Source organism: Lepidochelys kempii, unplaced genomic scaffold (assembly GCF_965140265.1).
Source record: "Lepidochelys kempii isolate rLepKem1 unplaced genomic scaffold, rLepKem1.hap2 scaffold_61, whole genome shotgun sequence".
NCBI classification, from domain to species: Eukaryota; Metazoa; Chordata; order Testudines; family Cheloniidae; genus Lepidochelys; species Lepidochelys kempii.
The window spans coordinates 470,343-498,174 of NW_027333641.1; the positions used below are offsets into that span (position 1 = coordinate 470,343).

Consider the following 27,832-nt stretch of genomic DNA (forward strand, 5'->3'; position numbering starts at 1 on the left):
TGGGAGTAAGGAAGTTGGAATCATGCTTGGCTAAGGGCAGGAATCGGAACAGGGACACAGGTGTAAGGCTCTGTGGTGTCAGAGCTGGGAAGGAGGATACTAAGGAAGGAAACTGGAATCATGCTTGCTGGAAGTTCACCCCAATAAACATCGAATTGTTTGCACCTTTGGACTTCGGGTATTGTTGCTCTCTGTTCATGCGAGAAGGACCAAGGAAGTAAGTGGGTGAAGGAATAAGCCCCCTAACAACATGGTCTAAAACAGAGCTTGTAGGTGCAGAGAACAGGACCCCTCAGCTGGGTCCATTTTGGGGGGCAGTGAGCCAGACAACCCCATCTGCCCTTCACTCCATGTCCACAGCCAGCCCCAAACTGAAACTCTCTCCAGCCCCTCCTCCTCTGGGCTTTGTCCCTTTCCCGGGCCAGGAGGGCACCGATTCCTTTGTTCTCCAACCCTTTAGCTCTCACCTTGCAGGGGGAAGAGCCAAGCAATCAGTTGCCAGGAAACAGGGTGTTGCCCATTCTCTGTGTCTAGACCCCTGCACACACCTGCCCTCTAGGGCTCTGCAACAATCATACACACTTATCCCACCCCCTAGATACTAGTCCCCTAGATACTATGCAGGTAGGGATAGGGTACAGAGGGACCTAGACAAACTGGAGGATTGGGCCAAAAGAAATCTGATGAGGTTCAACAAGGACAAGTGCAGAGTCCTGCACTTAGGACGGAAGAATCCAATGCACTGCTACAGACTAGGGACCGAATGGCTAGGCAGCAGTTCTGCAGAGAAGGACCTAGGGGTTACAGTGGACGAGAAGCTGGATATGAGTCAACAGTGTGCCCTTGTTGCCAAGAAGGCCAATGGGATTTTGGGCTGTATAAGTAGGGGCATTGCCAGCAGATCGAGGAACGTGATCGTTCCCCTCCATTCGACATTGGTGAGGCCTCATCTGGAGTACTGTGTCCAGTTTTGGACCCCACACTGCAAGAAGGATGTGGAAAAATTGGAAAGAGTCCAGCGGAGGGCAACAAAAATTATTAGGGGCCTGGAACACATGACTTATGAGGAGAAGCTGAGGGAACTCGGATTGTTTAGTCTGCAGAAGAGAAGAATTGACGGGGGGTTTGATAGCTGCTTTCAACTATCTGAAAGGGGGTTCCAAAGAGGATGGATCTAGACTGTTCTCAGTGGTAGCAGATGACAGAATGAGGAGTAATGGTCTCAAGTTGCAGTGGGGGAGATTTAGGTTGGACATTAGGAAAAAGTTTTTCACTATGAGGGTGGTGAAACACTGGAATGCGTTACCTAGGGAGGTGGTGGAATCTCCTTCCTTAGAAGTTTTTAAGGTCAGGCTTAACAAAGCCCTGGCTGGGATGATTTAGTCAGGGATCGGTCCTGCTTTGAGCAGGGGGTTGGACTAGATGACCTCCTGAGGTCCCTTCCAACCCTGATATTCCATGATTCTATGATTCCAAAGAACATATAGAACTTGCTTACAGAAGCTTCTATTATTTTTTGAAACTTAAGATTGTCACTCATTTGCATATGTATGTTTACCTGCTTTTACCTTGTAAATAATTCTCTTGTTTCCTTTTCCTATTTAGTATTACTTTTAGCTAGTTTATTATAGGATTGGCTACAAGCATTGTCTTTGGTGAGAGATCTAAAGTGCAACTGACCTTGGGTAAGCGACTGGTCCTTTGGGACTAGGAGCAACCTGAATATTGCTAAAAGAAAAGGAGGACTTGTGGCACCTTAGAGACTAACCAATTTATTTGAGCATGAGCTTTCGTGAGCTACAGCTCACTTCATCGGATGCTGTGCTGTGACCTTTGGTGTAAGGGACCTTCTATCATAAAGGTATTGGGGTGGCAAGACAGAGTGGCGTACCCAAGGGGATCGTCTGTGACTCCGTGTCCAGGCTGTTATAGTGCCTGAGGAGTTCACGCTTGATAACCAGTTGTTTTGTGCCCTGGTTCCTAACAGTCGCCCTGAGGTTGGTACCCACACTCTGGAGTCACTGTAGTTCGTTTAAAATCCTCCTGAGATACTAGTGAAATGAAAAGAGTGTTACCATCATGATAGGGCATGATGACATCACCTGGGTTTTTTTCAAATACAGAACATTTATTTAACACATCTGCCTATTATTTTTGATAATTCTACCATTTCCATTTAGTAATGGACAAATACCATTATTAGGATTTTTTTTGTTCCTAATATACTTGAAAACTCATCTGCTGGCCATAGATTTCTCCTTATTCCCCTTGGCTTTCGATTTTCTACAATTCCTAGCTTCAGATTTATATTCATTACTAGCAACTTCCCCTTTCTTCCATTTGTTTTTATATATATAATTTTTACAGCTGCCTTCACTTCCCCTCCAGACCCACCCCACTGCCTGAGAACAGAACTCCCTGAAGTTTCAGAGCCTCTCAGCCATCTGGGGACACCATGGTCACAGGAGGTCCTTCCCCAGATCAGGACTATACAGGGGAAACCCATCCCCTCAACTCCACGCTTCCAGCCACTCAGCATCTGGGCTGGGGTGCCCAGCTCAGTGCCCCCAGTGGGACCAGAGGGGAAGGCCACCCATATGGAGTCCAAACTACCCATGTTGAACCCATGCTATCACTGATCCTGACCACGCAACACCGAGAGTCACATGGCAGGGTGAGCCTGCCCATGGATCCAGGTCCCACAGTGATGGGTGCCAGCATCCTCCCCGCTCCATAGCCATTTGGCCACAGCCGAGCCCCCATCCCACAGGGCAGCAGTGGGCCTCTCTCACCTTGAGGATAGTGTCGCTGTGCTCCAGTAATGGGTAGGAGAGCAGCTGGCCCAGCGTGAACTGCAGGTTGCCAGGGCACTTCACTCCCATTGCTGCAAGAGAACACAAGGGGGTTACTGTCAGCACCCCAGTGCCCAGACCCTCTCGCAGAGGCTGCAGGGAGTCCTGGGCTCCAGCAGGCACAGGCAAAGCTGCAGGCCCCAAGCCCCAGACATGTTCATAGATTTCAAGGCCTGAAGGGACCATTAGCTCCTGTACAGAGAGTGACGCTTGTGTCCAGCGGGTACCTAACAGCTGAGCCAGAGCCAGGCTTTTAGAAAGAGCCTCTCTAAATCCCAATGATGGGGAAACTACCCCATCCCTGGGGGAGCTGCTCCGGACTCATTCCACACACAATTTACACATCTGCACCTGATTTCCAGGCTGAAGTTGTTTAACTCTGCCTTTGGCTGGGAGATCGCAGAGCAAGTGGCTCACAGAAGTCTCTCCTCATGTAGGTATTTGTCGACCAGGACCCCTTCACCTAGCCAGACTGAGCTCCTGGTGTCTCTCACTAGAAGGCAGGTTTTCCAGACCTTGAATTGCTGTCACTCTTCTCTGACCCCTTTTCAATTTGCCAACATCCTTTCTGCAGTGTGGACACCAGAATGGGACACGACACCCAGTGCTGGTCCCACTAAAGCCATGTCCGGTAACACCACCTCCCTGCTTCTCGACATTCCCGTTTAGCCCGCCTGGGTGCAGGTGCCCTCGCAGCTAATGGATGGCCTGGCAGCTCATGCTATGGCCTGGCAGCTCAGGCTTTTTCAGATTTCTTGCTTCCCAGGGCACAGTGGTCCCTGGCCATTAACTGTGAGCTACATTCTTTGTTCCTAGCTGAGGGAGGTATCTGGTATCTGGCTGTATTAAATCCTGCGGTGGAAATGAGCCCCCTTTACCCAGAGATCCAGGTCACTCTGGGGAACTAGCCAGTCACTAGCACTATTTACTACTCACCACTTTTTGTGTCAGCTGCAAACTTTGCCAGCAATGATTTTAGGTTTTCTACCAGCTCATTGTGAGGCTGTGGACTAGCCTTGGACTGAGAACTGCTCCCTGCAGGATCCACTAGAATCCCCCCCACCGACATATCAATGCCCCTAGCTCTGACACAGCACTTTTCATCAGTCCTCTCAAAGCACTTTACCTCACCGCACCCTGGGCGGCAGGGCTATCCCCAGTGTACAGATGGAACCAAGGCTCAGAGAAGCTAAGTGACCTGTCGAAGGTCACACAAAAATCCATGGCAGAGCAGGGAACTGATCCCAAGTCTCCCAAGTCCTAGGCTGGTGCCCTGACCACTGGACCATCCCTCTCATCAGCATGAGACAATGCATCCCCATTCCTGATTACCTTCTGGGCTCTCTGAGGTAGCCAGCTTTTACCCATTTCATGGGCCACGCTGATTTGGTATAGTGCCAACGTTTAATCAGAATGTCGTGTGGAACTGAGGCAAAGAGCCCACAGTCTTTTACATAAGCCCAGCTCCCTGTGCCACCCAGACCTGCCATTGGGTTGCCTTTGCCTGCCAAGCTCTGGTGCATAAAGCCATGTTCTGGGCACTGATGCTGCTCCAGCAGGACACACCCTTTCACTTGCTGGGCCATGCTTGAACCAACTTCCCACGTGTCCAGGCTACTGTACCATAAACCCCAGGAGCTCTCCCCAGACTGATCGTCCCTTGCCCCTCTCAGAGCCAGCACTCAGCTAAGCAGGGCAGATACGGCTCCTTCCGCTTCTCCCAGAGCTCTGCCTCTTCAGCCCCTGCCGGGGCTGCCTGGAGCTCCCTCCACTTTGTCAAGGCCTTTCTGGGCCTGAAGGTGCCGGAGCTGAATGCAGGGCTCCAGGGATAATGAGTCTGCAGAATTGTCCCCACTCTGCTATGGATTTTCCCTCCCATCGCTCCCTGCAGGGCTCACCCATGAAGAACTCCCTCCAGCAGCTATTCTTCATGAGCGAGCTGGCCAGCTTCTGAAGCAGGGGCAGAAACTGCTGGAAACTAGTGATCATGTGCACACAGGCCTGCAGGATGGGGTGATCGGCAGGCAGGGACTCTTCCATGTGGGATACTTCCCTCTGCCACTCAGCCATCTTCTCCGTGGCCAGTGGGGCGTTGAACTAGTAGGACAGAAAGACCAGCAGGTGCTCAGATAGCCTGGAGGGAGGGTGCCTCCCTCAGGTAAATCCATCCACACTCAGGAGAGCCCTATGGAATAGCGGGGTGGCTGCAGGTGGGAATCAGCAGAGCTGTGAATGTGTGGGAGGAGGCCAAATTTGGGATAACAAGGGAGATTGTAAGTCAGGATTGGGGGCACCAGCAGAGCTGGGATGGGCAGAGCTAAGGGCTGGAATAGCTGTGGGCCAAAAGTGAAGGGCACCAACAGAGCTCGGGGGGAGCTCAGGGCTGAGATATTGGGGAGTTGCAGCTCAAGACTGGGGGGGCACTGGCAAAGCTAGAGGGAGACCAGGGCTGAGCTAACAGGGGGCTGTGGGTCGGGAGTGAGGGAACCGGGGCTGGGATAGCTGTAAGGCAGGTGCCGGTTGTTACCTTGCTGAAGGCGAGGCACCTCCATTCAGTGATCTGCTCGGAGATGGTGCGGAGCAGCTTCCAGACATGCTTATGGGCCTCAATGAGCCCCCGGCTCCTGGCCACGAAGGAGATGTCTGTCTGCTCCCCTGGGAAGAGCAAGGACATGACATTCACTCGGGAGGACTCTCGCCCACACCCCTAGCCAGGCAGCAGCACAGAGGGGATGCAGCACTCCCGCTGCTGTTCTCATGCAGGCTGGGTGCAGAGCCCCTGGGACCCAGGGAGGTGGGCAGGGGCCCGGAGGTGAGGGGAATCACAGAGGCATTTCCCTGGGGATGCGAGGGTGTGTGCTCTGGGAAGTAACAGGGACAAGTAGGGAGCCCTGGGGTTCTGTCTCCCCAGCAGATGCAGGACAGGGCCCCGTTGCTCTCATGCCTGTGAGGATCCTCTGGGAGCGGCACAGCTCAGCCACACGGGTGGCCATGGCCTGGAAGCGGCAGTGCAGCTCTTGCAGCTCTTGCTCCATGGCACGTGGGCTCTGGGAGGGGTCCAGGAACTGCCCTGTGGTGGCCATGGTCAGCAACTCCTGCAGCTCCTGTCTGGCTCTCTGCAGTGAGTCAATCAGCTCAGCAATGATGCTGAGGCGCCGTGAGACAATGAAGTCCGAGGCCTCCTGCTGCTGGTACACGAAGGCCTCCCAGGTGTCCAGGAGCTGGGGACAGAGGCAGACCCTGATCAGGGGGACAGCTGACACATGCAGACACTACCCTGTGCTCCGGCTAGGCTTTGATTTCGACTATGAAGATTAAAAAGGTCCTGTGTTTTGGAAAGGCTGTTTTGGCTCCTGCTGGACACTGCTCCCAACGGGAGCAGAATCCAGCATGGCCTGCTAAGCAATCACAGTTGGTAAAGGGGGCTCTCCCCCTGTGAACGGGGTCTAAGGAGTGAAAGAATCGCAGGACTCCAGCCCAGAAAGGGGAAGGCTCAGGACTGACAACTGGAGGGGCTCAGCTCAGAGAGGTTGAGAGGTGTCAAGGGTTCAGCTGAACTGTCACACTGAGCGGCTGATCCCCAGCCTCCCTCCAGCTCCGAGGAAAGGGAGGCTCCAGCCTTCCTTCTTCCCCCATAGGCCACAGCATGGAGACACCCTGGAAGAATTTCCACAACACTTTGAGGTGGGCACACTAAGGCCATGTCTACGCTACACACTGGTCAACAAAGTCATGTCAGCATACAGCTGCCGAAGTCAGTATATTGTTTGGGCATGTGCATACTTAGCTGCTTGTGTTAACACTGTGTGTACTCACCAGGAGTGCTTGTGGTGATGCAAAGTGTGTGCCCCATGGTATCTCAGTGTGCCATGGGCTGCAGTCCGGCACGATGCCTTTCGGGAAATTTTCACAATGTGTTGTGGGATGGAAATCATAGAATCATAGACTTTAAGGTCAGAAGGAACCATTATGATCGTCTAGTCTGACCTCCTACACAACGCAGGCCATGGAATCTCACCCACCCACTCCTGTAACAAACCCCTAACTTATGTCTGAGCTACTGAAGTCCTCAAATCATAGTTTATAGACTTAAAGGTGCAGAGAATCCTCCAGCAAGTGACCCATGCCCCACGCTGCAGAGGAAGGCGAAAAACCCCCAGGACCTCTGCCAATCTGCCCTGGGGGAAAATTCCTTCCCGACCCCAAATATGGCGATCAGCTGAACCCTGAGCATGTGGGCAAGACTCACCAGCCAGACACCCAGCAAAGAATTCTCTGTAGTAACTCAGATCCCACCCCATCTAACGTCCCATCACGGGCCGTTGGGCATATCTACTCACTCAGGGATCTCTGGGAGCTCGGGTTCAAGTTCCTAGAAGTCAATTTTCTCCATCCCATAATGCCATCCATATCCCAGCATTTTTGCAGGTTTTTTTAAATCCGAAACCAGCACGGCATGTTTCAGTTTCTGCCGTCTCTGACAGAAGCATGGAGCCTCTAGCCTGGTTTGCTGCAACGGTGCCAGCTGGGAAAGTGCCCTAGCGTGAAGGAAGAAATAAGGCCGCCATCCCTAGACGTTTTTAGGAGAGGATTGCAGAGTACAGAACAGACCCATTTACGTGAGAATCTGCTTAAAGCGCGGTAGGGCCAGGCCTCCCAGTGCTCCCTGTTTAAGACGCGAGACTCGTTAACACGCGGTACAGGAACTTGCTGCGTACTGCTACAGATTTGCTCACTAACTCACTGACACAGAAACTGGCAGGAAGCGCGGAGCAGAAATGTGTTGAGCGTCTTTACAGATATTGGTAAGGACGTATCACGCACGCTTAGTCATTGTCACGCCAGAGAGATATATAATATGTAGTAGTTATATAGGGATAGATATACTACATTAGAAAATGTTAACCATAGGCCTAATAGAATGGCCCGGCAGCTCGTGCTCCAGTGGGCTCCACCACAAGGCCACAGGCTTTTTCAGAGTTCTTGCTTCCCTGGCCATTAACTCTGAGCTACATTCTTTGTTCCTAGCTGAGGGAGGGCCTGGTATCTGGCTGTATTAAATCTTGTGGTGGAAATGAGCCCCCTTTACACAGAGATCCAGATCGCTCCAGGGCAAGCGTCAGCGTTCCTACACTGTAGAAGAGAAGCTAGCTGCAATAGATCGAGTAAATAGCAGAGAAACCCAGGCCAAGGTCCCAAAAGCTATTGGGATTGCCGAATCTACTCTCTGAGGATGGCTAAAAAATGAATCTAAACTGAACGGCTTTGTACAAAATATCGATTCTGCCGCGGGGCTTAGGCAAAAACATGTGCGCTGTTCAGCAAAACCCACAGTAGACACAGCCGTGCGCACGGGGTTTGCTCAGGAAAGGCTGAAAGGAATGCCACTCAGTGGGCCAATGCTTCAAGCCCAAGCGACAAAATTTGGAAATTTAACGGGGGATGAATCATTCCAAGCCAGCAAGGGGTTTATAAGTTGTTTTAAAAAGCATCATGGCATAGCGCAGGTATCGATTTCTGGAGAAAGCCGATCAGCTGATGAATCGGCCGTGAACGCGTTTCCCGCCGAGATAAAATCTATTTTACAAAATTAAGACTACCACGAAGAACAACTTTATAATTGTGATAAAACAGCTTTATTTGCAAAACTGCTACCTGATAAGACTTTAGCCTTTAACTACGAGACACAGAAAACAGCTGGATTTAAAAAGATAAAAGATCATGTGACTCTTCTTTTTTGTAGTAATAAGACGGGCAGCCATAGAATCATTGAATCATAGAATATCAGGGTTGGAAGGGACCCCAGAAGGTCATCTAGTCCAACCCCCTGCTCAAAGCAGGACCAATTCCCAGTTAAATCATCCCAGCCAGGGCTTTGTCAAGCCTGACCTTAAAAACCTCTAAGGAAGGAGATTCTACCATCTCCCTAGGTAACGCATTCCAGTGTTTCACCACCCTCTTAGTGAAAAAGTTTTTCCTAATATCCAATCTAAACCTCCCCCACTGCAACTTGAGACCATTACTCCTCGTTCTGTCATCTGCTACCATTGAGAACAGCCTAGATCCATCCTCTTTGGAACCCCCTTTTAGGTAGTTGAAAGCAGCTATCAAATCCCCCCTCATTCTTCTCTTCTGCAGGCTAAACAATCCCAGCTCCCTCAGCCTCTCCTCATAACTCATGTGTTCCAGTCCCCTAATCATTTTTGTTGCCCTTCGCTGGACTCTCTCCAATTTATCCACATCCTTCTTGAAGTGTGGGGCCCAAAACTGGACACAGTACTCCAGATGAGGCCTCACCAATGTCGAATAGAGGGGAACGATCACGTCCCTCGATCTGCTCGCTATGCCCCTACTTATACATCCCAAAATGCCATTGGCCTTCTTGGCAACAAGGGCACACTGCTGACTCATATCCAGCTTCTCGTCCACTGTCACCCCTAGGTCCTTTTCCGCAGAACTGCTGCCTAGCCATTCGGTCCCTACTCTGTAGCTGTGCATTGGGTTCTTCCGTCCTAAGTGCAGGACCCTGCACTTATCCTTATTGAACCTCATCAGATTCCTTTTGGCCCAATCTTCCAATTGGTCTAGGTCCTTCTGTATCCTATCCCTCCCCTCCAGCGTATCTACCACTCCTCCCAGTTTAGTATCATCCGCAAATTTGCTGAGAGTGCAATCCACACCATCCTCCAGATCATTTATGAAGATATTGAATAAAACCGGCCCCAGGACCGACCCTTGGGGCACTCCACTTGATACCGGCTGCCAACTAGACATGGAGCCATTGATCACTACCCGTTGAGCCCGACAATCTAGCCAGCTTTCTACCCACCCTATAGTGCATTCATCCAGCCCATACTTCCTTAACTTGCTGACAAGAATACTGTGGGAGACCGTGTCAAAAGCTTTGCTAAAGTCAAGAAACAATACATCCACTGCTTTCCCTTCATCCACAGAACCAGTAATCTCATCATAAAAGGCGATTAGATTAGTCAGGCATGACCTTCCCTTGGTGAATCCATGCTGGCTGTTTCTGATCACTTTCCTCTCATGCAAGTGCTTCAGGATTGATTCTTTGAGGACCTGCTCCATGATTTTTCCAGGGACTGAGGTGAGGCTGACTGGCCTGTAGTTCCCAGGATCCTCCTTCTTCCCTTTTTTAAAGATTGGCACTACATTAGCCTTTTTCCAGTCATCCGGGACTTCCCCGGTTCGCCACGAGTTTTCAAAGATAATGGCCAGTGGCTCTGCAATCACAGCCGCCAATTCCTTCAGCACTCTCGGATGCAACTCGTCCGGCCCCATGGACTTGTGCACGTCCAGCTTTTCTAAATAGTCCCTAACCGCCTCTATCTCCACAGAGGGCTGGCCATCTCTTCCATAAGCTTGTCCCTCTTCTCGTTGGCCGCTTTCATAACCCTTGCTGCTTTAATCACCTCAATAGAGCCAAACTGCCAGTAATATATGCTAACAGCAAAAATTCTTGGATGATGAGACTCATTTTCGACGACTGGTTCCACAACAGCTTTGTTCCAGCTGTTCGTAAGCATCTGCAGTTGAAGAAACTCGAAGCCAAAGCACTTTTGCTACTTGACAACTGTCCAGCCCATCCTCCAGCCGAATCACTGGTATTGAGAGACAGAAAAAATTCAAGTGCTATACCTACCATTCAACACAACATCAAAAATTCAACCTTTAGACCAGGGCATTATTCAGAATTTTAAAAACAATTATCGATGGGAGCTGATTTCAGTGATCGTGTCATGCATGTCTTCAGGCATTTCCGAATTCCTGAAACAGTTAAACATGAAGGAAATTATTTAGTTAAAAAAGCTTGGCACGGAGTAAAACAAAAGTCCATTGAAAACTGCTGGATGAAGGCTCTCGGTGATGCCTTTTCTGTCAAAGACGGCTCAGACTCGGAAAACTCCAGCAGTGGCACTGATTCAGAGCCAGACTTTGAAGGATTTTCAGAAGAAGACGTCCTACAAACACGCATGCAGACAAAAGAGGATAAAGGTAACCTTCTCTTTCAAATGATAAATTTTTTTAGTTTGGATATGGCGCTGGAAATCATTACCGAGTGGCTGGAGATGGATAAAGATTGCCCGACTTCAGAATTTCTGTCGGAGGAAGAAATATTAACGGGCTGTGAAGCTATGTCAGACCGCGAAAGTGATGGTAAGAATTCTAATAATGCAGGCCTAAATGACCATGATGAGGAGGATGTCGTTGAAAAGGTCAAAATTTCGCCCACAGAAGCCCTTACAGCTGTAGAAACTGTTGTAAGATTTATGGAGGAGCAAAATGTGGAAAATATCGAAATCATTCATCTGCGGCGAATGACAGACTTCATAAGAAAGAAAAAAAGTGCGAGCCAGAAAGAGCAGAAAATAACAGCTTTTTTTTCCTAAGTGAATCATAGACACTTTTTTCAGCATGGCCCTCTTAACCTGCGGTCCGTTAACATGCAGTCGTGACGGCTTGACTCCTGACATTCGTGCATAAACAGGTCTGTACTGTATCTACATGAATGCTTCATCAAGATCTCTCAGGAGGATAAAAGGGACATCCTTACGCACATGGCCCCACTCCCACTGCCTAACCCAACCTAGCTTAATGCCAACTCTGCTCCCTCCTCTCACACGAGTTGTAGGGTTCTGTCAGTTTGGCAATGGACTGGGCACCATTGTTAAGCATTCTAAGGAAAAATGCATGCACACACGTACCTGAGTTCCCTTTCCCCTTCCCAGGCTCCCATGCTCACCTGCTGGCACTAGCTAGACTGTGGCAGAGTCTTGGACAGGTCCTGGCTTGCAGCCTGGCTTGAGTCCCAGAACCCCAAAGTGACACAATACATGTCTATACTCCAGACTTCTCTCAGCATAGCTCTGTGGGTCAGAGGTGCGGGAAGGTGTGATCTCTGACTCGCAGAGCGGTGCAGATGCAGAAGCCCCTAGTCAAGGTGCAAGCAAGCCAGCAAAGCCGGGGCTGGTTTTGCTGGAGTGCTGCGCAGTGCAGCCTTGGGGGAGTAGCTGTACCTGTAGTCCATGCTGGAGTCTTAGGCAGAACAAGCAGCGTAGCCAGAGTCAGCCTGGACTTGGCAGAATAACAGCACACCAGGTGTTGGTTAGTAAGCACATGCCTGACTAGAGAGGGTGGTGCAAAAACACACAGATCTCTCAAGTAACTGCACGAACACATTCCTAAGAGATGGCGCGGGAACACACCGACCCATTGTACGGAAAGGAGTGGATGACAGGATCATGGATAGGGATGTTTTGTTGGAACTAGCGGGTACAAGGAGACGGGTGGTAACTAACAACGTCTGGTGTGTGAAATGAAACATGTTTGTATCAATGTTTCAAAGGAGAATCCTAGGAGGGGCATTGCCAAGGGGACAGCATCCAGGTGTGCTGACTGAGCAGGCACCATTGTCGTGGGCACACGTGGGCTATTGCACCTGTAGCTCCCTGTGGGGCACTACGACCGTTCTTCGTCGACAATCTACCAGGCTGAGCGCCTTCGCCACCAGAGCGAGGCTGTGGCCTGTCTCATGAATAACGTGGAGGTGTGCTGAATGAACGTGCTGCACTGTCTGCAAGGACAGCCACACTGGCAGCATCAGCAACGCTCTGCAGCACTAACAGTAACCCCTCGCAGCACTTGCTGGGGCAATGTACCAGGGCCGGCTCCAGCTTTTTTGCCACCCCAAGCAGCAAAGAAAAAAAATAAAGAAGCAGGACCTGCTGCCAAAGAGGGAGAGAGGGAGTGAAAGGCCCGCTGCCAAATTGCCGCCAAATACGCAGACGTGCCACCCCAATCACGGGCAGAGTGCAGCCCCTTTCTATTGGCCGCCCCAGGCACCTGCTTCCTTCACTGGTGCCGGCTCTGTAGTGTACCAGGATTCCTGTGCTGGAAAAGCACTGCTACCATACACCCAGCTGCAGAGACACTAACCTTTAGAAATGAGGAGGGGCTAGTCAAAAAGAGTCTCCAGGTAAAAGTAAAGGAAGTAAAACCCTTACAGTCGCATGGAAGCTACTTAAGGGAATAGTGATGGAGTCCCAAAAGCCATGATCTGAACAAAACAGAGATCAGGAAGGCAAAGGCTGACTGACAGTGCAAGAGGCTGTCTGAGCCAAACAGAAACCATGTCAAATTTGGAACTCTGACCCCAGCCAATGAGCATAAATTAAAGCAGGAAAGGAGTAAAAGGGAAATTAGGAGGAATGGATGGAAGGATTTCAAACATCAAATTATTTCAACCTCTCAGAAGCAGCAAGCCACGAATGCATCAGCAGGCTGTCTGGTTCGTGGGTGAAGGAGCAAGTAAAAAAATCATAGAATATCAGGGTTGGAAGGGACCTCAGGAGGTCATCTAGTCCAACCCCCTGCTCAAAGCAGGACCAATCCCCAATTAATCATCCCAGCCAGGGCTTTGTCAAGCCAGGCCTTAAAAACCTCTAAGGATGGAGATTCCACCACCTCGCTAGGGAACCCAGTCCAGTGCTTCACTACCCTCCCAGGAAAAAAGTTTTTCCTAATATCCAACCTAAATCTTCCCCACTGCAACTTGAGACCATTACTCCTCATTCTGTCATCTGCTACCACTGAGAACAGTAAAGATCCATCCTCTTTGGAACCCCCTTTCAGGTAGCTATCAAATCCCCCCGCATTTTTCTCTTCTGCAGATTAAATAATCCCAGTTCCCTCAGCCTCTCCTCATAAATCATGTGCTCCAGTCCCCTAATCATTTTTGTTGCCCTCTGCTGGACTCTTTCCAATTTTTCCACATCCTTCTTGTAGTGTGGGGCCCAAAACTGGACACAGTACTCCAGATGAGGCCTCACCAATGTCGAATAGAGGGGAACGATCACGTCCCTCGATCTGCTCGCTATGCCCCTACTTATACATCCAAAAATGCCATTGGCCTTCTTGGCAACAAGGGCACACTGTTGACTCATATCCAGCTTCTCGTCCACTGTCACCCCTAGGTCCTTTTCTGCAGAACTGCTGCCTAGCCATTCGGTCCCTAGTCTGTAGCGGTGCATTGGATTCTTCTGTCCTAAGTGCAGAACTCTGCACTTGAACTTCATCAGTTTTAACCTCATCAGATTTCTTTTTGCCCAGTCCTCCAATTTGTCTAGGTCCCTCTGTATCCTATCCCGACCCTCCAGAGTATATACCTCTCCCCCCAGTTTAGTGTCATCTGTCAGAAGGTTATGGTTTTTCTCAGGGCTCTCGTTTTTACTGCTATAATTCTGTACAGTTAAAGCAGCACAACCCATGAGTGTGCACAGTGATACTGGTACAAAGGAAGCTCAATCAAAATAGCTTTTATAAGCATCTTTATCTCGGTAAAACTGCATTCCTGCTAGGGGATCGTACCGCTTTAACAGCCACAGTTCTGAACCCAAAGAGCTACCTCGCTCTTTGCTGTAGAGTGTGCGGGCGTGATCCCGGCCCTGGTCATGCTCTTTTCAGGCTGCAGATCAGGTGCTCTCAGGGACTGTCATGTTAGAAGAGATGCTGGAGCAAACTATATATGTAGTCTGCAGTCAATCAGGAAGTAGGTGGGGGGGGGGGAATGGGGAATGGGGCTGGGGAATTTGGAATCATGTTTAGCTAAAGGGGGAAATGGGAACAGGGACACAGGTAAACCTCTGTGGTGTCAGAGCTGGGAAGGGGGACACTAAGGAAGGAAACTGGAATCATGCTTGCTTTATTCATCCCAATAAACATCAAATTGTTTGCACCTTTGGACTTCGGGTATTGTTGCTCTCTGTTCATGCAAGAAGGACCAGGGAAGTAAGTGGGTGAAGGAATAAGCCCCCTAACATCTTGGTGCCATGACTCGAATGCATCGCATTGGATAGGTGAGTGGCAGCCTGTAAGTCCCCCTGCCCAACAGTCCACGCAGCTTCTTGGAGAGGGTATTGCGAACTCTCTTGATGGTAGCTGCGGGTTCTGGCAAGCCAGGATAAAGGATTTTTTGGATAAATGGATAAGGAAGAACCAGGGCCCATACCAGGTGCAGGGGTCAACCTGGGATGAGATTAAAAAGGAAATGGAGGAAGTGTAAGGGGACCCAGAGGGATGTGGGGCACTGAGGAGCCCACTGTCCTTTGGTATATGGGTAGTGGAAGAAGGTCCCTGCCCATGGGGACTGAATGCCCTCCAGGGAAAGGAGAGGAATCCTTGTGGCACCTTAGAGACTAACCAATTTATTTGAGCATAAGCTTTCGTGAGCTACAGCTCACTTCATCGGATGCATACTGTGGAAAGTAAAAGATCTTCTGTATAGAATCATAGAATCATAGAATATCAGGGTTGGAAGGGACCCCAGAAGGTCATCTAGTCCAACCCCCTGCTCGAAGCAGGACCAATTCCCAGTTAAATCATCCCAGCCAGGGCTTTGTCAAGCCTGACCTTAAAAACCTCTAAGGAAGGAGATTCTACCACCTCCCTAGGTAACGCATTCCAGTGTTTTACCACCCTCTTAGTGAAAAAGTTTTTCCTAATATCCAATCTAAACCTCCCCCACTGCAACTTGAGACCATTACTCCTCGTTCTGTCATCTGCTACCATTGAGAACAGTCTAGAGCCATCCTCTTTGGAACCCCCTTTCAGGTAGTTGAAAGCAGCTATCAAATCCCCCCTCATTCTTCTCTTCTGCAGGCTAAACAATCCCAGCTCCCTCAGCCTCTCCTCATAAGTCATGTGTTCCAGACCCCTAATCATTTTTGTTGCCCTTCGCTGGACTCTCTCCAATTTATCCACATCCTTCTTGTAGTGTGGGGCCCAAAACTGGACACAGTACTCCCTAGCCTCTGTTTGCCGGAAGCTGGGTGACAAGGGATGGATGACTTGATGATTACCTATTCTGTTCATTCCCTCTGGGGCACCTGGCAGTGGCCACTGTTAGAAGACAGGATACTGGGCTAGATGGACCTTTGGTCTGACTCAGTATGGCTGTTCTTATGTTCTTAATCTAAGACCACATCCCATCCAGCCCCAGCCCAAGTTAATGTGGCTGTTGTAAACACACGACACAGAGGTGCCTGAGGATGCCTGATAAACTCTGGAAGGTCTGACCCCCCTGGAGGTGGTTGCTGAGTTTATTAAACTTGCCAAAGAATGCCTAGGGTGCACAGACACTGGTACCCAGATCTCTTTGGGAATAAAGAGCACAGCATAGGTGTAGTTTATCTTCTAAATTTGTGAGGGAGGCTGGGGTGGCAAATTCCTTGCCTGCCCACAATGGCACCACTTCACATTTGGGGGGGGAGGCAACTTTAACCATGATTCCAGGGGCAACTTGGGCAACTGAAAACTCAAGTTTCAGTGTAGCAGCCGTGTTAGTCTGTATCCGTAAAAAGAAAAGGAGTACTTGTGGCACCTTAGCGACTAACAAATTTATTAGAGCATAAGCTTTCAGGAGCTACAGCTCACTTCAGCTATAGCTCAAGAAAGCTTATGTTCTAATAAATTTGTTAGTCTCTAAGGTGCCACAAATCCTCCTTTTCTTTTTATGAAAACTAAAGTGTTTTTTTACAGATAACTTAGGAATCTCTGGCAGGAGATATCAATAAAGTAAAGTAATTTAAATAAATATTAGACCCACTCAGCTCTAATACGAACATGTTCTGACATCTTGTGGCAAGTCCCTTAAGGGACACTTGTTAGGTTTAAAATTGTAATGTATATTCTTACTATTACTGATGTCAGAAGGATCCATTGTGGTCATCTAGTCTGACCTCCTGCACATTGCAGGCCACAGAACCTCACCCCACCCTCTGCTGTAACAGACCCCTAACCTCTGGCTGAGTTACCTGTCACGGAGTGTGGGGGAGCCCAGGCCCTGCACCCCTCTTCCTGGGATTCACTGTGACTCTCAGCCAGCCAGTAAAACAGAAGGTTCATTGGACCACAGGAACACAGTCTCAAACAGAGCTTGTGGGTACAACCAAGACCCCTCAGTCAAGTTCTTCTGGGGGAGCAGGGAGCTTAGACCACAGCCCTGGGGTTCCCTGCGTTCCACCACCAGGCACCAAACTGAAACTAAACCCCTCCCCTCCCCCCCCAGCAGGCTTCCTTCTGCAGCCTCTGTTCACATTCCTGGGCAGAGGTGTTGCCTCCCCCTCCTGGCTCAGGTTACAGGCTCTCAGGTCTCCCAGTGAAACTCCCCTGCCACATTCCCAGGTCAACACTCCCCCTTCCTGCTGCGTCACATCTACCCTCCCCTCAAATCATGGTTTAAAGATGTCAAGTTACAGAGAATTCACCATTTATACTAGTTTAAACTGGCAAGTGACCCAAGCACCATGCTGCAGAAGAGGGCGAAAAAACCCTAGTGCCTCTGCCAATCAGGCATGGGGGAAAATTTCTTCCTGAACCCAGATATGGTGATCAACTAAATCCTAAGCATGTGGACAAGACCCACCAGGAAACACCTAGAAAAGAATTCTCTGTAGTAAGTCAGAGCCACACCACCCTTCCCAGTGTCCCGTCTCCAGCCATTGGGGATTTTTGCTACAAGCAGTCACCAATGGGCCACATGCCATTGTAGGCAGTCCCGTCATAACATCCCCTCTGTAAACTTATCAAGCTCAGTCTTAAAGCCAGTTAAGGTTTTCTGTCCCCATTGCTACCCTGGGGAGGCTGCTCCAGAACTTCACTCCTCTGATGGATAGAAACCTTCGCCTAATTTCAAGCCTAAACCTGTTGATAGTCAATTTATATGTATTTGTTCTGGGGTCCACATTGACGCTTAACTTAAATAACTCCTCTCCCTCCCTGGTATTTATCCCTCTGATGTGTATATATAGACAGCAATCGTATCTCCCCTCAGCCTTCGTTTGGCTGGGCTAAACAAGACAAGCTCTTTGAGTCTCCTCTCGTACGATGGGTTTTCCATTCCTCAGATCATCCTAGTTGCCCTTCTCTGCCCTGTTCCAGTTTGAATTCATCCTTCTTAAACATGGGAGACCAGAACTGCACACAGTATTGCAGACGTGATCTCACCACTGCCTTGTATAATGGTACTAACACTTTCCAGTCTCTACTGGAAATATGTCACCTGATGCACCCCAGGACTGCATTAGCCTTTTTCACGGTCACATCACATTGATGGCTCATAGTCATCCTGTGATCAACCAATACACCATGGGTGGCACGTGAACCACCCATTGGGTGAGGCTATCCCCCAGCCCTGCCCCTTCTGCCCGAGGCCCCACCGCTCCCCTTCCCCACCGGAGCCCAGGGACCCCCCACCTCAGCCGCTGGACCTCCCATCCCAGCCCCGGGCCACCTGAGTGCTCCTAGGCCCGGGCTGCCCAAGCGCCCCCAGCCCTGGAGCGCGGGGCGAGCGGCACATTCCCAGTGTCAGAGCACTAGATGGGCAGCACGGCCCCAGTGTCAAAGCACTGGATCGGCAGCATGGCCCCAGAGCCCCCAGTCCTGGACCACTGGGCAGCGCAAGCAGCAGCCCCAGCCACTCCAAGTCCCAGCTGCAGGCCACCCTATCCCCAAGCAGCAGGAAGAGCAGGAAATTGGAGGGGATCTGGGGGCAAAGCATGGGGAGGCCATGCTGGGGCTGTTTGGGAAGGTTTAGCCTCTCCCAGCCTGTGATATCCTCCGTCCATGCAATACACCCAGGTCTTCATCCTCCTTTCTCACTTCCAGCTTATAGCAAAAATTCTTGTTAGTCCCTAAATGTATGACCTTGCACTTTGCACTATTAAATATCATCCCATTTCTATTAGTCCAGTTTACAAGGTCATCCAGATCTCCTTGTACGATAATCTGGTCCTCCTCCGTATTGGCAATACCTCCCATCTTTGAGTCATCTGCAAAATTTTATTAGCACACTCCCACTTTTTGTGACAAGGTCAGTAATAAAATGTTAAATAAGACAGGTCCCAAGCCCGATCCTTGAGGAATTCCACTAGTAACCTCCCTCCAGCCTGACAGTTCAGCTTTCAGTATGACTCGTTGTAGTCTCTCCATTAACCAGTTCCTTATCCATCCTTCAATTCTCATATTAATCCCCATCTTCTCCAATTTAACTAATTTCTCATCTGGAACTGAGAAGCATGCGTGACCAGTAGGGGCTGTAAGGTTCCAGACTAGCTCCTGTCTTTCTTAGTGTATTTATTAATGATGTGGAAAGAAGAGGAGCAGTAAGGGGGCTACTTTTGCAGGTGCCAAGGTTACTTAGGTTAGCCAGGGCCAGAAAGGACTCTAAGGAACTTCAGAAAGACCAAACCCAGCCAGGAGAACGGGCAGCACAACAGCAGATGAAATTCAAGGTCAACACAAAGAAAAGCAACCTGGAGGGAAAATCTAACCCCCCTGTACACCTTACCTAACTGCATCAGCTCAGGAGAGCAACCTGGGCATCAATCCACAGCTATCAGCATAAAAGCAAAGATGTTCAGATCCATAAAGGATGGGAGGGAGAATAATCCAGAGAATATTCTAATACGTTTGAATCAATCAATGGTGAGGCCTCATCTGGAAACCATGTGCCAGACTGGTCCCCACCATCTCACACAGGACAGTGCAGTGCTAGAGGCAAAGGTGGGGGAATAGCACTGTATATTAATGATGAGGTAGACTGTAAAGAAATTAGAAGTGATGAAATGGATAAAACAGTCTGTTTGGGCCAAAATCACTTTGGGAAAGAAAGCTACTAGAGGTTCCCCTGGGCTAATGCTTGGGGTGTGATTATGGGAGGCTTTAACTTCCCTGATATAGACTGGAGGACAAGTGCTATTAAGAATAAAAGGGCCCAGATATCCCTGGATGTGATAGCTGACAGATCTCTTCACCAAATAGTCACTGAACCAACAAAATTTTAGATTTTATATTGGTGAGTAGTGAGAACCGCATAGAAGAACTAGTTGTAGAGGACAACCTTGGTTTGAGTGATCATGAGCTAATTCAGTTTAAACTAAATGGAAGGATAAACAAAAATAGATTTGCAGCTAGGGTTCTTGATTTCAAATGGGCAAACTTTAATAAATTAAGAGAATTAGTTAGGGAAGTGGACTGGACCGAAGAACTCAAGGATCTGAATGTCGAGCAGGCTTGGAATTGCTTTAAGTCAAAGTTTCAGAAGCTCTCTGAAGCTGCCTCCCAAGAGAGGGGAAAAAATTCCTAGGGAAGATTTGCAGACCAAACTGGATGAGCACGCATCTCAACCAGGTTATTAAGAAAAAGCAGAAAGCCTACAAGGAATGGAAGATGGGAAGGATCAGCAAAGAAAGCTACCTCTTGGAGGTCAGAAAGTGTAGGGGAAAAGTGAGAACTGCCAAAAACCAAGCAGAGCTGGACCTTACAAAGGGAATTAAACCCAAGAGTAAAAGGTTCTATAGCCATCCAAATAAAAAGAAAACAAGGAAAGAAGAAGTGGGATCATTAAACACTGAGGATGGGGTGGAGATTAAAGATAATCTAGGTATAGCCCCACACCTAAACAAATATTTTGCCTCTGTTTTTAATAAGGCTAATGAAGAGCTTAGAGGTAGTGGCAGGATGGCTAATGGGAACAAGTATACGGAGGTAGAAATTCCAATTTCAAGGTGAAATTTCACAATTCCAAGGTGGCAGTCAAACTCAAACAGCTTAATGGGACTAAATCAGCGGGAGGGGCAGATAATTTCCATTCAAGAATATTAAAGGAACTGGCACATGAAATTGCAAGCCCAATAGCAAGGATTTTTAATGACTCTGTAAACTCAGGGGTCATACCCTATGACTGGAGAATTGCTAATATAGTTGCCATTTTTAAGAAAGGGGAAAAAATTATCCGGGAAACTACAGGCCTGACCAACCTGATCTCCTTCTTTGAGAAGATAACTGTTGTTTTAGACAAAGGAAATGTAGTAGATCTAATCTACCAGGATTTCAGTAAGGCATTTGATACAGTTCCACATGGGAAATTATTAGGCCTGTCGATTAATCGCAGTTAACTCACGCGATTAACTCAAAAAAATTAATAGTGATTAATCACACTTATAACGATAGAATACCAATTGAAATTTATTAAATACCTTTGGATGTTTTTCTACATTTTCAATGTTGATTTCAATTACAACACAGAATATAAAGTGCACAGTGCCCACTTGATATTATTATTTTTTATTTCATGGGTAAAAACCCCACTTCTTCAGATGCATGGAGTGAAAATTACAGATACAGGCATAAATATACTGGCACATGAAGAGAAGGGAGTTACCTTACAAGTGGAAAGAAGAAAAGGAGTACTTGTGGCACCTTAGAGACTAACCAATTTATTTGAGCATAAGCTTTCGTGAGCTACAGCTCACTTCATCGGACGCATCTGATGCATCGGTGCATCTGATGAAGTGAGCTGTAGCTCACGAAAGCTTATGCTCAAATAAATTGGTTAGTCTCTAAGGCGCCACAAGTATTCCTTTTCTTTTTGCGAATACAGACTAACACGGCTGTTACTCTGAAACCTTACAAGTGGAGAACCAGTGATAACAAGGCCAATTCAGTCAGGGTGGACATGAAATAATGGGTGTTACCATACACACTGTCACAAGAGTGATCAGGTACGGTGAGCTATTAACAGCAGGAGAGAGAGAGAGAAGGAAAAAAATGAAAAAAACCCTTTTGTAGTGATAATCAAGATGGGCCATTTCCAGCAGTTGACAAGAACATGTGAGGGATGTGGGGCGGGGGTGGGGGTGGGGAAAATATACATAGGGAAATAGTTTTACTTTGTGTAATGACACATCCACTCCCAGTCTTTATGCAAGCCTAATGTAATTTTGTCCAGTTTGCAAATTAATTCCAATTCAGCAGTCTCTCGACGGAGTCATGTTTATTCCCCCCTCTCCTCCTCTCCCCCCCCCCCCGCACTGTTCCTCACACATACTTGTCAACTGCTGGAAATGGCCCACCTTGATTATCACTATAAAAGGGTTTTTTTTCCCCTCTCTCTCCTGCTGGTAATAGCTCCTCCCTAGTCATCTGTCCAAGCTTCCATTTCTTGTAAGCTTCCTTTTTGTGTTTAAGCTCACCGAAGATTTCTCTGTTAAGCCAAGCTGGTTGCCTGCCATATTTGCTATTCTTTCTGCACATCTTTCTGGTTTGTTCTTATGCCCTTGGGGGGGGAATGGGGGGAGGGGGTGCAGGCAGGAGGCTTTTTCACACCCCTGAGCAACATAAATTAGATCGTCTTAAGCACTAATGACAGGTTTCAGAGTAACAGCCGTGTTAGTCTGTATTCGCAAAAAGAAAAGGAGTACTTGTGGCACCTTAGAGACTAACCAATTTATTTGGTTAGTTTATTAAATAAATTGGTTAGTCTCTAAGGTGCCACAAGTACTCCTTTTCTTTAAGCAGTAATGTAGACTTGCATTTTTATTATTGACCTTGGCAAAAAAAAGTGTGAGTGTGCTAATAAAATCTGCAGATGACACAAAGGTGGAAGGTATTGCCAGTACAGAGGAGGACCAGAATGTCGTACAAGGAGATCTGGATGACCTTGTAAACTGGAGTTGATGAAATGGGATGATATTTAATAGTGCAAAGTGCCAGGTCATACATTTAGGGACTAACACGAATTTTTGCTATAAGCTGGGGACAGTTGGAAGGGACAGAAGAGGAGAAAGGCCTGGGTGTACTGATTTATCACAGGAGGATTCTGAGCCACCAATATGGATGCAGCTGTGAAAAAGGCTAATGCAATCCTAGGATGCATCAGGTGAGATATTTCCAGTAGAGACAGGAAAATGTTAGTACCATTATCTCATAGTACCTCATCTGGAATAGTGTGTGTACTTCTGGTCTCCCATGTTTAAGAAAGATGAATTCAAACTGGTTAGGTGCAGAGAAGGGCTACTATGATGATTCGAGGAATGGAAAACCTGCCTTAGGAGTGGCAAGAACAAATGGCTATAAACTGGCCATCCACAAGTCACTGAGGTTAAGGATGTAGACAAGATAATGGCCTTATCCAGTGTGTCAGTTCTTACTGTCTCCCTTCACAACCATAGCATGCCATTGCTGGGAGCCTCACCAGGTTCTCCAGGTTCTCCTCATCCAGGCTGATTGGGCGGAAGTGCTGACGGATCACCTCGTTCAGAGCTCGCACATACTCCACACGCTCTTGCAGCTCTGTCATCTGGCCCTCGTATTGCTCCAGCTGCAGGAAGAGTGAGCACCATTCTGTCATACTGGGTCTGGACCCCACCTGTTCCCTTCACAGCAGATCTCACAGCCCCTCATGCTGAGTGCCCCAGATCTCCGCCGCGCACTGAGAAATCACTGTCCCCTGGCTCTATTGCTCTGCGAGGCAGGGCTGTGCTGAGTGTGTCTGGCACAGAGACACCTGCCATGAGTCTTCAGAGAGACAGAGGCACAGTAGGTGAAATGCCCCACTCACCCCAATGGTTTATTTGTAGAGCTGAGTGAAAACTCTGGAAAAACAAATGTAACAAACGGAATTTTGTCCATTTCTCTGGATACCCCTTTGTTCAGGTTAACAAAATGCAGTGGTGGGACAAGCTGCTTCCACATTGCTGACACTTTGATTTTCAGGTTTTTTCATCTGAAACTCGTCACCAAATTCAGTCGGCACGTACATGCTGCAGTGCCATGACAAGCCTTCTCTGGCAAATTGACTATTTGCCCAGGTCTAGTTATTAGCTCTGAAGCCCACTGCTCTAGGAGACTCCTGCTGACAGCAGCCAGTCTCTTTGCTATGCCAGCATGGGACCCCATACAGAGTGCCTAGCTTGGGTGGTGGGGCTGAATCCTTCCTCCTTGGGGATGTCCGCCGATCCATGGGGCATGGGGCAGTGGTATGGGGAAGGGGAGGCTGCAGCCTGCTCAAAGAGGAGTGGAGTGGGGGCCTCCCCAGCAGATGGCCCAAACAGGGTGGGGCCATGAGGTGGGGATGCTCATTGGGCCCCAGCTGGCTGAACCCAGAGTCCACGGCACCAGGTCTGTTCCAGCCATACCTTCTGAGAGCACTTGGCGATGATGAAGATGTCAGTGCTGACACTCTGGTAGAGTTGCAAGACCCCGCCAAGCTCAGAAATGAGGATCTCGCTGCGCTGGGACGTCTCGCTCAGCAGCAGGGAGAGGATCTCCTTGATGATAGAGTCCAGCAGGGACACTGGGGGGCATGGAGCAAGCGGGTATCAGGCCATGAGGCAAGGGCAGCCAGCACTGCTGCCATCACCAATTTCCCATCCACAGGCACCCCCCAACCCTCCGTGCGTGACCACAGAGACACCCCGACTTGGGCCCGTCACCAACGGTGAGCTGGAGCCAGTTCATGCCAGTTCATGTGAACCGGTTGTTAAATTTAGAAGCCGGTTTAGAACCGGTTGTTAAAGGGTTGGGCAAACTCCAGCTCGCGGGTCACATCTGGCCCGCAGGACTATCCTGTCCAGCCTGCCTGAGCTCCCGGCTCAGGAGGCTCCCCTTGAGAATCCCTTTTTACTCAGGTGGCGGTGCTCCAGGTCTTCGGTGCCCTCAGTGCAGCCGAAGACCCGGAGCAAGTGAAGGATGTGCCGCTGAAGACTCGGAGCGACTGAAGGAACTGGATCTTCAGATTTTAACAGCTCATCACTGCCCGTCACCAACCCCACCCAGCCCTCTCCAAAACTGGGGCCATATCGACCCTCCTCTACGTCACCAGCCACATGCTCCCAGAGTCCACTGCTCCCCCCTTACTAATGGCCCATAACCCCCACTATGTCACCAGCCGCACACTTCCAAAATCCACAGCTCCCCCACTTACTAAAGACCCATTACCTCCCCCATACGACCTGCTACACCCCCCACCCTGGAGACCATTGTCAGGTCCCATTACTCCTCCCCTCTGCGACCAGCCATTCCCCCCCACCCCCGGACTCCATCGCCATGACTAACCTCACCTGACTTTTGCCTGCTCCACGAGGGTCTCATTGCCCGGTGCCCATGTGAGCGCCTCTGCCCCTCCCGATGCCCACATAGCAATCCCCCCGCAGGGCGCACAATTCCCTGCATGTCCCCTCATGCCCCACACACCAGTCTCCTGCTGCATGGTGCTGCAATCCACCATGAGGAGCTGGTTGCAGGTGATGACTGTGGAGGGCACCTCTCTGACACGTTCTGTCCAGGCACGCAGCTGTACGACTCGCTGCACATATTTGCCCGCAGGCCAGCCCTTCATCAGCTGCAGCTGCTTGGGGCTCCAGCTGTGAGCAAAGCTGTGGATCTCTGCCACCCAGGTGTGCTGCTTGCAGATCTCCTGGGTCTCACTCAGTGCCTCCTGCAGGAATAGCACAGGGCTCTCAGCAAACCACATCACCAGGCCCCAGGAGATACAGACCAAAACCCACCATTAGCTCTGCTACCCTCAAAGACCACTCCGAAGTGACAGCTGGTGCCCAACTCGGCAGCCTGGTTCCTGGGAGCCCAGGCCCCACTCCAGGATCCCACTTCCTTCCCCAGGCAAGGCTGCCTGTCTGAAATGGGATGAGCTATCACCCAGATAAGGCAATGGCTTTGGAGAAGAGCCAGGCTGGGGCCCTGGTCTGGGGAGCTCCAGGAGGAAGTGGTCAGAGAGGAGTGAGTGCTAAAGAAGGGCTCCTACAAGGGAAGGCCCTGGGTGGGCAGGGGATAAATAGGAGGGATGGGGGAGAGGCAGAGGGGAGTTCAGGATGAGTGATACTGCAGCAATGCCCAGAGGCCCCAGTAACGATCAGGCCCGATTACATTGGGTGCTTCACAGACTCCAAGGGAGAGGCGGTCCCTCCCCGGAGCTCAGTCTCTTTAGTGCCCAGTGCACACAGCGTGAGCCGGGGGATGCTTAGTCGGGTGCAACTGGACGCTCCAAAGCTGTGGGGGTCAATCAGCTGTTAGCAGTGGAGAAGCAGGGAGGCGTTGTGGGATGCAGTGAAGAGGGATGATGGCAACATGATCGGACGTGCCCAAGCTGTGGATGGGGTGGCAACATGCAGGCAGCCCTGGGCCGAGGGTGCATAGGGCTGGGCTGAGTTCTGGTGAAAGGCCAGCTCTTAGAGACATTGCAAAGGGAAAAAACGCTAGCCAGTCCTGGACTGACTAGTGCAGTGCAGTGAGCCCCCCTCACTCACCGCCAGCAAAGCCCGCTGGCTGGCCAGGGCCCCCTGGATACTGCTGTCCGAGTGCAGGTCCTGCTCCAGTTGCTCCCTCGATGGCACTGGGTACTGGCTCCTCAGCCGATGCCCACTCACCTCCAGACCCCCGATGACCTTCAGATCCAGATGATGCACCAGCTGTGGCTCCTGGCCACAGAGCACCTCAGCAGGCAGACTCTGGAGCAGCTCATCGGGGGACTGGGGCTGGGGGGCCCCAGGGCCTCCTTTATCTGCCTCTAGAAGGGCTGCACAGGAGAAAGAGAGAGACAGCGAGGGCTCAACCAACCATCTCAGCAGGGATGATGGGGGGTGCCCACTCCCCTCTCCCTCGGATGTAGTGGGCAGAACCAGGGCAGTGGCAGTGTTCCATCTGGCCAGGAAGCAGCAGATGTGGATGGGCCCTGATAGAGAGACCCTGCGTGAGGAAGTCACCTACCACTTGGCTGGGGTTTGCACAGCACCATTGCCAAGTCCTGACTTCTGAGACTCTCTGTCTCTCCAGGACTCTGCTCAGGTTGGGTCATTGGCTTCTCTTTCCTGGTGCGGGTCACCTGCAGAGACAGGAGAGGGACTGGGAGATCCCCGCTGGCTGCAGAAAGGTGCTTGGCACAGTCCTGTTCACCTTCTGCAGCCCTCCACTCCACACAACAGGGTCCTTCAACCTCCGGGCCAGGCCCACCTCAACACTAACGCTTGGTTCCTCACTCTACAGCAGGAGCACCCATTCCGACCTCCCAGCAAGAGCCGCCAGCCCTTTCCACTCCTCCATAGCAAGAGCACCAGTTCCCCACTCGCTGCCCCTAAGCCAGCCCATCCACATAGCTGAAGCACTGACTTGACACAGAGATCTTGCTGGGAGCTGGCTCCTCCCATCACCCACCAGCACTGTGGTGAAGGCACCTAAGCCCCAGGCATGTGCCTGACCTTCAGTAATGGCAGTGCAGCAGAAGAGCCTGGCACAGGGACCAATCCACAGGAGATGGATGGCCATTCGGCCCTCAAATGTGCTCTTTGGATGCAGGCAGACTCCCCACTCTCACTGGCGTCAGCACAGCTGGGGAGGGACAACTGCCAAGCTGGGAATCAGAGGTACCAACCTGCACTACAGACTCCACCACGGCCTCCAGGGCCCCCAGCAGGCTGGTCTCCAGCACCTGACTGGAGGGAAAGGGGACCAGTTGGCTGTCAGCATCAAACACCAGGTGCACTCGGAGGACAGCCTTCCGTGTGGTACCATTGGCCTGCAGAGGAGAGAGTCAGGACAGGGTCAGCCCTAACCTCACATTGCGGGCTCTGCATGCCCTGGGTACCCTGGGCTCTGGGTGGCTGAGGTGATGGCCTGGGGCAGGGGGGGGGGCTAGCCACGTGCTTGAGGCTGTAACATCCATTTCCAGGGTAACTGAACAAAGAAGAGGCCTAAAAGGTCTTTCAAGGAGATGCCTTTTCAAACACAAGTTACTGTGTAGCTGGCTCTGGTGTGACAGAGGCTGCTGATGCTGGGGACACCAGGGCTGGACACAATTCAAGAAGGCCATTGATAAAGTGAAGAGGGGTCAGAGAAGAGCAGCAGGAATGTTAAAGGGTTGGAAAACCTGCCTCATAGTGAGAGACTCCAGCAATTCAATCTGCGTAGTTTACCAAAGAGAAGGTTCAGGGATGACTGACCACAGTCTAAATACGGACACAGGGAAAAAATGCTTAACAATGAGCTTTGCAGTCTAGCAGATCTGACACAATCCAATGGCTGGAAGTAGAAGCTAGACAAATTCAGACTGGAAATAAGGTGCAAATATTTGAACAGTGACTTACCATGGATTGTGATGGATTCTTCAT

The 27,832-nt window shown here is 50.0% G+C and overlaps 1 protein-coding gene across 1 annotated transcript; it reads right to left on the minus strand.

The window, feature by feature from the left end:
- Positions 1-5,674: 5,674 nt before the first annotated feature.
- LOC140904658 (dynein heavy chain domain-containing protein 1-like) lies at positions 5,675-27,832 on the minus strand. Its single transcript, XM_073327096.1, has 8 exons — positions 27,809-27,832; positions 27,097-27,240; positions 26,436-26,550; positions 25,976-26,244; positions 24,906-25,149; positions 23,849-24,006; positions 22,906-23,031; positions 5,675-6,073 (listed from the first exon to the last, which is right to left on the minus strand). The coding sequence occupies exons 1-8, from the start codon at positions 27,830-27,832 to the stop codon at positions 5,675-5,677; spliced, it is 1,479 nt and encodes a 492-aa protein (XP_073183197.1).

Coding starts and splice junctions, on each gene's coding strand:
- LOC140904658 (XM_073327096.1), bottom strand. CDS start 27,832: ATGAAGAATCCATCACAATCCATG. Junction 27,241..27,808: donor AGAATCCATCACAATCCATG/GTAAGTCACTGT, acceptor TCTCCTCTGCAG/GCCAATGGTACCACACGGAA. Junction 23,032..23,848: donor TCGCCAAGTGCTCTCAGAAG/GTATGGCTGGAA, acceptor CTCTTCCTGCAG/CTGGAGCAATACGAGGGCCA.